Genomic DNA, 10,244 nt, shown 5'->3' on the forward strand with positions numbered 1-10,244 from the left:
TAGGTTATAATCTACCCACAATCTATGTATTTAACTCGAAGTGTGTAGAATTAGCTTACCTTCAAGTTGCTAGTTGAAATCCCCTCTCAAAAGCTCCAAAATATCCCAAAACTAGAGGAATTACGGGCTAAAATAGTTGAGCCTCGCCCATTTAAAATGTTCTGCCCAGCAGTAATTTCGCACCTGCGGAGGGCTAGCCGCACCTGGGAAAAAGCCTCACAGGTGCGAGTTTCCCTCGCCTGGCCAAGCTTCGCATCTGCGGCCTGAGGACCGCTCCTGCGTGTCCGCTTCTGTGCCAAAGCATCTCACCTGTGCGCTCGCAGATGCGATTGCAGCAGAAGCTGGAAGCTTCAGCTGCTGCTCCAACTTCCAAAATTGATCCGAGCCTCGTCCGGTTAACCCCCGAGGTCCCCGGGGCCCCGTCCGAATATACCAACAAGTTTGAAATTATAAAACAAATTCGCCCGAACCCTCGGAACATATAAAACAACATCAAAACTAAGAATCACACCCCAAACCAAATTGATTCAACTTAGAAATTTCAAATTCTTCAAACATACTCCGAACACGCCGAAATATACTTATACTACTCGGAATGACATCAAATTTTGCGTGCAAGTCTTAAATTACCATACGGAGCTATTCTCAGGCTCAGAATTCCAAACGGACTTTAATTACTCCAAAACTTACTCCAAATCAAATTTAAAGAACATTAAACCTTCAAATATTTAATTTTCACTATTAAGCGGTGAAACACTCCCGGGTTGTCCAAAACCCGATGTGAACATACATCCAAGTCCAAAATTATCATACAAACCTATTACAATAACAACCCAGTATAATCCTACTAGTGGGGTCTGGGGAGGGTAGTGTGTTTGCAGATATTACCCCTACCCTAGGGTAGAGAGGCTGTTTCTGATAGACCCTCGGCTTCCTCCCTCCAAGAACTCCCCGCCTTGATCTTGGGGTGACTCGAACTCACAACCTCTTGGTTAGAAGTGGAGGGTGCTTACCACTAGAGCAACCCACTCTTGTCCATCATACAAACCTATTGGAACCGTCAAATCCCGATTCCGGGGTCGTTTTCTCAAAATATTGACTGAAGTCAAACTTGGCCTTTTAAATCCAAATTAAAGAATTAAGTGTTCCGATTTCAACACGAACACTTCCAAATCCCGAACCAACTAAAAACACATACGGGGAGTTTTATTTAGGGGAACGGGTTTCTAAAAGTCAAAATGACCGGTTAGGTCATTACAATTCAGATGGTTAGACGAGTGTGAGTTGAGCTTTCAGAAGCTCAAGATTGCTTTGACTACGGCGCCAGTATTGGTATTTCCCACAGGTTCAGAATTTTATACGGTATATTGTGATGCATCTCGCATTGGGCTTGGTGCAGTATTAATGCAAGATGGCAGGGTGATTGCATACGCATCACGACAATTGAAAGTTCACGAGAAGAATTATCATGTTCATGACTTAGAATTGGTAGCCATGGTTCATGCGCTGAAGATTTGGAGGTATTACCTTTACGGTGTCTTGTGTGAAGTATTTACTGATCATCTTAGCTTATAGTATCTATTCTAATAAAAAGATCTCAATTTGAGGCAGAGAAAATGGTTGTTGTTGAAAGATTATGATATGACCATTTTGTATCACCCCGGAAAGGCTAATGTGGTGGCCGATGCTTTGAGTAGAAAGGCTGTGAGTATGGGCAGCCTTACATATATTCTGGTTGGTGAGATGCCGTTAGATGCAGATATTCAGACATGACCCATGAGGATTCATATAGCCGATCCGAACTTGCATGGGATTGAGGCATAGCTGTTATTGTAGTTTTAGCTTGTTCTTGTGAAAGATTGACTTGGTATGTTGAAGATCTGTTGGGTTTCCTTACCCGCCTCACCCAAAGAAAAGAAAACAATTCAACAAAAAAATGTGGTTGTTTGTTTGGTATGATTTCTTTATTTTTTTGGGAAAAGAAAAACCAAGAAAAAGCCAAAAAAAAAAAAAGAAACCAAAAAAACAAGAATGTCTTGATTCACTGTGGTTATAAGATGTCAAATGAAACAGAGAAGCAAAAAAAGTTGTTTTACCATTTAATAGTTGCATGTGACATTACGCAAAAGTAATTCTATTAATCTTGTGATGCATTACTAACTAGTGTTCATCAGATCATCTCTTCTATGTGCAGGATCTTAACAACATTATTTTTCTCAATGCAATAAAAGGTATGATGATATAGCTCTATGTTGCTCGGACTCTCCAAAACTGTCGTCAGGTGCATGTTGGATCCTTCAAAAGTAGTGTATTTTTGATGGATCCGACATGGGTTCCGCAGCATTTTGGAGAGTTCCATCAGACCCTACTTGAAGTATAGCTACATGACGTTTGCAGCTCTGAAGTCTTTATCTTAGCTGTGTGCTTCCTTTAAGACAATTTTATTTTATTCAGACCCTTAAGCTCGTGCACTTGTGACTCCAGTTCTGGAATGATATTTAGACATCGTATTATTTTTGGTTTGCACATTTAAATTTAGATATTATTCCAGTCATTGGATTCATTACTGTTTAATTAAAAGGAATTGAAAAAATGGTTTAAATTATTCTAACATTGGCTTGCCTAGCAAGTGAAATGTTAGACGCCATCACGGTCCCGAAGTTGGGAATTTTTGGTCGTGACAAGTTGGTATCAGAGCACTAGGTTACTTAGGTCTCACGAGCAAGCTTAGTAGAGTCTGAAGGATCGGTACAGAGACGTTTGTACTTATCTTCCAAAAGCTATGAAGTTTAGGAACAATATCACTTCTTTCTTATTCTATCGTGCAATTTTATTCTATCATCTATGATTGAACCATTCTATTCTTACTCTCTCGCATATGGCGAGAACATGTAATAGCTCTACCGACGGACAGGGACCAGAGCCCCCGGTGGCAACTATGACCAGGGGTAGAGGCGGAGGCTAAGGTCGCACCAGAGGCCGAGGTAGAGGCAGAGGTAGAGCTCAGTCTAGAGCTCGAGCAATAGCACCTGTTGTAGAACCTCAGGTGGATTTGGGAGCGGAGGTTCCAGCTCAGGTTGTGCATGTTGGACCAGTTCAGGTCCCGGAAGGATTCATAGCTACTCCAGTGCTTCAGGACGCTCTAGTCCGTTTGATGATCCTTATGGAGGGCATGGCCCAAAATGTTACATTTCCAGTGACACCAACCATCTCACAGGCTGGGGGAGGAGCACAAACTCCTACTACTCCCGCTCCAAAGCAGATGGCTCCCTAGAATCAGGCTCCAGCAGTCCCGTCAGTTGAGGTAATTCAGCAAGTTGTTGCGGCACATGCCGGTGATAGGCCCACCATGTCTTCTGAGGCCTTATTAAGATTGAACAAGTTTACTAAGATCTTTCCAGTTCACTTCAATGGTACACCTTCTAAGGACCCACAGGATTATCTTGACCGCTGCCATGAGGTGCTGCGGAATATGGAAATAGGTGAAAGCAACAAGGTCGATTTTGCTGTATTTTAGATGACGGGTTCTGCCAAGAGGCGGTGGAGAGATTATATGTTGACCAGACCAGCTGGGTCACCTGCACTTACTTGAGACCAGATCTCACAGCTATGTTTGGAGAAGTTTATTCCTATTACATTGAGAGAGGAATACCACAGGCGGTTTGAGCATCTCCAGCAGGGTAGTATGACTATTACCCAGTATGAGACCCGATTTGTGGACTTAGCACGTTATGCCATCGTCTTGCTTCCTACTGAAAAGGAGAGGATAAGGAGATTCATCGATGGACTTACTTATACTGCCAGGCTTCAGGTGGACAAGGAGGTAGGGATTGATATTTCCTTCCATACAGCTGTGAATATTGCTAGGTGGATCGAGTTAGTTCATGCTCGGGAGAGAGGGCCAGTGTCAGATAAGAGGCCCCGTCATTCCGGTAATTTTAGAGGTACCTCATCTGGAGGCAGGGGTACTTATGGTATGGGTCATCCTTCCAGGCCATTTTATTCAGCACTTCAGGTATCTTACGGTGCTTCAGGGAGTCATGGTCCTATTATGCCTTACTCTGGGCAGCCGACATTTAGTGCACATCCAGCTCCTATCAGTGCACCACCACTCCAGAGTCACTATAGCAGTTATCCGGCCCGTTCAGTTCAGCTTCAGGTTCAGCAACCGTAACAACAGGATGGGAGTTATGAGTGTGGGAACATTGGTCACATCAGGAGGTATTGCCCTAGGTTGTCGAGCAACAGATCTCAGCAGGATTCTTGTGCCATCATACCGGCACCGATTGCTCTAGCGCTCGCCCAGCCAGCTAGGGGTAGGGGTCAGACAACTAGAGGTGGAGGTCAGGTTGTTAGAGGTAAAGGCCAGCCAGTTAGGGGCCGTCTCAGAGATTCAGCTCCGAGTGGTGGGGCCCAGCCCCGATTTTATGCTTTTCCAACTAGGCCTGAGGCCGAATCATCCGATGCCGTTATCACAGGTATTGTTCCAGTTTGCCATAGAGATGCTTCAGTTCTATTTGATCTAGGATCTACTTATTCCTATGTGTCTTTCTATTTTGCTACATATCTGGTTGTGCCTCGTGGTTCTCTGATTGCTTCTCTGTGTGTGTCCACACCAGTGAGAGATTCTGTTGTGGTAAATCATGTCTATCATTCGTATGTGGTTACTATATGGAGTTTTGAGACTAGCGTGGATTTTCTACTGCTCGATATAGTAGATTTTAATGTCATCTTGGGTATGGATTGGCTGTTACCCTATCATACTATACTGGATTGTCATGCCAAAATGGTGACCTTAGCCATGCCAGGGTTACCTCGAATAGAGTGGAAAGGGACTCCTGGACATTCCACCAGCAAGATTGTCTCTTATGTGAAGGCTCGGCGTATGGTCGAGAAGGGGTGTCTAGCTTATTTAGCCTATATTCGCGATCCGAGCGAGGAACATCCTTACATGGATTCAGTTCCAGTTGTCTGTGAGTTTCCAGATATATTTCCTATAGATTTGCCAGGGATGCCACCCGACAGAGATATTGACTTCTGTATCGATTCGGCTCCAGGCACCCAACCCATTTCTATTCCACCATACCGTATGGCTCCGTCGGAGCTAAAGGAATTGAAGGAGCAGCTACAAGACTTACTTGACCAGGGATTCATTAGACCTAGCGTATCGCCCTGGGGTGCACCAGTGTTATTTGTAAAGAAGAAAGATGGTTCAATGCGAATGTGTATAAATTATCGGCAGTTGAACAAGGCTACTATCAAGAACAAGTATCTGTTGCCAAGAATTGATGACTTATTTGATCAGCTTCAGGGTGCCAATGTGAATTTTGGTTAGACTTAGTAGCCTTTTTGGGTCATGTTGTATCGGCAGAAGGAATAAAAGTGGATCCTATGAAGATTGAGGCAGTTCTGAATTGTCCTAGACCTACTTCAGCTACATAGATCCGGAGTTTCCTGGGTTTGGCAGGTTATTATCGCCGGTTTGTGGAGGGTTTTCATCTATAACATCTTCATTGACTAAATTGAACCAGAAGGGTGCCCCATTCATGTCACGACCCAATTTCACCTATAAGTCGTGATGGCGCCCAACATCACAGCTAGGCAAGCCAACTAATGATTCAAACACATTCGATTCTTTAAAAATTAATCGAGTAATTAAACTCTTCTTACTTGCAAGAATTAAGACAATATAAAAAGATCTCGTAAATTAAAAACCAAGAAAATTAATTAAATCCAAAAATTCTACTACTGTGTGCCAAGACCTGGTGTCACAAGTGTATGAGCATCTAGTAGATTATATAAACTTTTAACCATTGTCCGAATATGGAATAGATAGAATAAAAAAATACAAGAGAGAGACTCAAGGGCTGCAGAACGACTCAAGAAGCAGCTCACCACTAAGTTTCAGGGTATCTGGGGTATGCTCTGGTAGGACCACCTGTCGCACATGCCTCAGGTCCTGCACCAAAAGTACAGCAAGCGTAGCATGAGTACGTAAACAATGTGTACCCAGTAAGTATCAAGTCTAATTTCAAAGAAGTAATGACGAGAGGTCAACTTTAACACTCACTATGGGTCAATAATATTACAATAGAAATATTTAACTAAACAACATTTTTAGGTGAACATCAATAATTTTCTTAACAAGCAGAAATAATTAATTCCTTAAATTTCAATAATTTCTAATTTATCAATTAGCTTTACAAGCTGCAATTAAAATATCAAGATATTGTGTAATTATTATTATTAGGCACGATTTCTGACGAGGTCGTACGACCCGATCCAGAGTATCGTGTACACTGCCGAGGGATGTGCGGCATGATCCATAGATGCATCTATACTGCCGAGGCGTTCGGCCCGCTCCACAAGAAAGGAGGACATTTCTTATGAACCTCCGGAATGAGAAGTCATTATTATATGGCTAACATATCAGGATGTAAAATTTCTATTAACAGTCAAATAATTTATACAAAACTTCAAGTATATGAAAATGGTAAAATTCCTAAAATTCACCCCGGGCCCAGTTGCCCGGATTCCGGAAATTTTCGGAGGAAAACGTTACCCATAATCTCAAGAACACAAATATACAATTTCCATCCAATTTCATAACCATTTTCGTGGTTAAAATCAAATTTTTATACAAATCTACGTTTTTCCCCTAAACCCTTGATTTCCATAATTTACAGGTTATAATCTACCCATAATCTATGTATTTAACTCAAAGTGTATAGAATTAGCTTACCTTCAAGTTGCTAGTTGAAATCCCCTCTCAAAAGCTCCAAAATCACCCAAAAATGGAGGAATTACGGGCTAAAATGGTTGAGCCTCGCCCATTTAAAACGTTCTGCCCAGCAGTAATTTTGCACCTGCGGAGGGCTAGCAGCCCCAACGAAAAAAGCCTCACAGGTGCGAGTTTCCCTTGGCTGGCCAAGCTTCGCATCTGCGGCCTGAGGACCGCTCCTGTGCGTCCGCTTCTGCGCCAAAGCATCGCACTTGCGCTCTCACGAGTGCGCCCAAAAATGTCGCTTCTGCGGCTCGTGCCTGCCTCCCCCTTTTCTCGCATCTGCGGCTTGGGGCTCGCTTCTGCGAGCTCGCACCTGTGGCGGTCCAAGCGTAGGTGCGATTGCAGCAGAAGCTAGAAGGTTCAGCTGCTGCTCCAACTTCCAAAATTGATCTGAGCCTCGTCCAGTTAACCCCCGAGGCCCCCGGGGCCCCGCCCAAATATATCAACAAGTTTGAAATCATAAAACAGACTCGCCCGAACCCTCAGAACATATAAAACAACATCAAAACCAAGAATCACACCCCAAACCAAATTGATTCAACTTATAAATTTCAAATTCTTCAAACTTACTTCGAACGCGCCGAAATATACTTATACTACTCGGAATGACACCAATTTTTGCGTGCAAGTCTTAAATCACCATACAGAGCTATACTCAAGCTCAGAATTACAAACAAACTTCAATTACTCCAAAACCTACTCCAAACTAAATTTAAAGAACATTAAACCTTCAAATAGTTGATTTTCACTATTAAGCGCTGAAATACTCCCAGGTTGTCCAAAACCCGATTCGAACATACGAACAAGTCCAAAATCATCATACGAACCTATTGGAACCGTCAAATCCCGATTCCGGGGTCATTTTCTCAAAATGTTGACCGAAGTCAAACTTGGCCTTTTAAAGCCAAATTAAAGAAATAAGTGTTCCGATTTCAACCCGAACACTTCCAAATCCCGAACCAACCATCTCTGCAAGTCATAAATTAATAAAACCACATACGGGGAGTTTTATTTAGGGGAACGGGATTCTAAAAGTCAAAATGACCGCTTGGGTCATTATATTCTCCACCTCTTAAACAAACGTTCGTCCTCGAACGAGTTTAGAATTATACCTGAAGTGCAGAATAAGTGTGGATATTTGCTCTGCATGTCCTCCTCGGCCTCCCAAGTTGCTTCCTCGACTGGTTGGCCCCTCTACTGGGCTTTTACCACAGTAATCTTCTTGGACCTCAACGTGCGAACCTATTTATCAACAATGGCAACTAGCTCCTCTTCATAAACCAAGCTTTTATCTAGCTGAACTGTGCTGAAGTCTAACACATATGATAGGTCGGCATGATACTTCCGAAGCATAGATACATGGAAAATCGGATGAACCCCCGATAGACTGGGAGGCAAAGCAAGCTCGTAAGCAACCTTCCAACTCGTCTCAACACCTCAAATGGTCCTATAAACCTTGGGATCAACTTGCCCTTTTTCCTAAATCTCATGATTCCCTTCATCAGCGAAACCTTTAAGAGAACTTTTTCACCCACCATAAATGATAAATCACGTGCTTTCTGGTCCGCATAACTCTTCTGTCCGGACTGTGCTGTGCGAAGTCGCTCTTGAATCAACTTTACCTTTTCCAAGGCATCCTTCACCAAATCAGTACCATATAACTTAGCCTCACCGGTCTCAAACCATCCGATGGGCGAATGACATCGCCGACCATATAAAGCCTCAAATGGAGCCATTTCGATGCTGGATTGGTAACTGTTGTTATAAGCAAACTCGGCCAAAGGCAAGAAATGATCCAACTGACCTCCAAAGTCAATCACACATGCCCTGAGTATATCCTCCAAAATCTGAACTGTTCGCTCCGACTGCTCGTCGGTGTGCGGATGAAAGGCTGTGCTAAGCTCTACACGGGTCCCCAATTCACTCTGTACTGTCCTCCAGAAATGTGAAGTAAACTGAGGGCCTCTATCTGATATGATGGAAATTGGCACACCGTGCAACCGAACTATCTCCTGAATATAAATTTGGGCCAACCTCTCCGAAGTATACGCAGTTACAATCGAAATAAAGTGTGCCGACTTGATCAACCTGTCGACAATGACCCAAACTGCATCAAACTTCTGCAAGGTCCGCGGCAACCCAACTACAAAGTCCATAGTAATCCGTTCCCATTTCCATTCCGGTATAGTAATTTGCTGAAATAGACCACCTGGCCTCTGGTGCTCATATTTAACTTGCTGGCAATTTAAACATCTAGCTACATACTCAACTATGTCCTTTTTCATTCGCCGCCACCAATAATGCTGCCTCATGTCACTATACATCTTCGTATCACCTGGATGAATAGAATACCCGAGAACTGTGTGCCTCCTCTAAAATCCTTTTCCTCAGTCCATCCACATTAGGAACACATAGATGATCCTGGAGTCGTAGAACACCATCCGCGCCAATAGTAACTTCCTTGGCACAACCCGTAGTACCGTTTCTCAAAGAACCAATAAGTGTTGATCATCATACTGGCGAGCCTTGATCTGCTCAAATAGTGAAGACTGGGCCACAAAATATGCAAGAACTCGGCTGGGCTCTGAAATATCCAACCTCACAAGTCTGTTAGCCAAGGATTGAATATCCAAAGCTAATGGCCTCTCCTCTGCTGAAATAGAGGCCAAGCTACCCATACTCTCCGCCTTTCTACTCAAGGCATCTGCAACCACATTCGCTTTGCCCGGATGATACAGGATAGTAATATCATAATCTTTTAGTAACTCAAGCCATCTTCGTTGTCTCAAATTTAGGCCCCTCTCCTTGAACAAATGTTGTAAACTGCGATGATCAGTGTAAACTTCACAAGACACCCCATAAAGATAATGCCTCCAAATCTTAAGAGCGTGAACAATTGTAGCTAACTCCAGATCATGTGCCGGGTAATTCTTCTCGTGAGGTTTCAGCTGACGTGAGGCATATGCAATAACTCGCCCCTCCTGCATTAATACACAACCCAAACCAATGCGTGAAGCGTCATAATACACTGTATACATCCCCGAATCGAAAGTCAATACTAACACTGATGTGGTTGTCAATGCTGTCTTGAGCTTCTAAAAGCTCACCTCACAATCATCGCACCATCGGAACGGAGCACCCTTCTGGGTTAATTGGGTCAAAGGTGCTGCAATAGATGAAAATCCCTCCACGAATCAATGATAATAACCTGTTAAACCTAGGAAACTCCTAATCTCAATCGGCGAAGTGGGATGATGCCAATTATGAATTGCCTCGATCTTTTTGGGATCAACTTTAATGCCCTCGCCTGATACAATATGCCCCAAAAATGCTACAGAATCTAGCCAAAACTCACATTTGGAGAACTTAGCATATAGCTTTTGTTCCCGCAACGTCTGAAGCACCACTCTCATATGCTGCTCGTGCTCTTTCTTACTATGCGAGTAAATCAAAATGTCAT

The 10,244-nt window shown here is 43.2% G+C and overlaps 1 protein-coding gene across 1 annotated transcript; it reads left to right on the plus strand.

Annotated features, from left to right (window-relative positions):
* The first annotated feature begins 3,349 nt into the window (after positions 1-3,349).
* On the plus strand, positions 3,350-6,760 carry LOC138898576 (uncharacterized). Its single transcript, XM_070184653.1, has 5 exons — positions 3,350-3,508; positions 3,599-4,170; positions 4,219-4,358; positions 4,479-5,210; positions 6,687-6,760. The coding sequence occupies exons 1-5, from the start codon at positions 3,350-3,352 to the stop codon at positions 6,758-6,760; spliced, it is 1,677 nt and encodes a 558-aa protein (XP_070040754.1).
* The last annotated feature ends 3,484 nt before the right edge of the window (positions 6,761-10,244 follow it).

The sequence above is a fragment of the Nicotiana tomentosiformis genome, chromosome 9 (genome assembly GCF_000390325.3).
Source record: "Nicotiana tomentosiformis chromosome 9, ASM39032v3, whole genome shotgun sequence".
Taxonomy (NCBI): domain Eukaryota; kingdom Viridiplantae; phylum Streptophyta; class Magnoliopsida; order Solanales; family Solanaceae; genus Nicotiana; species Nicotiana tomentosiformis.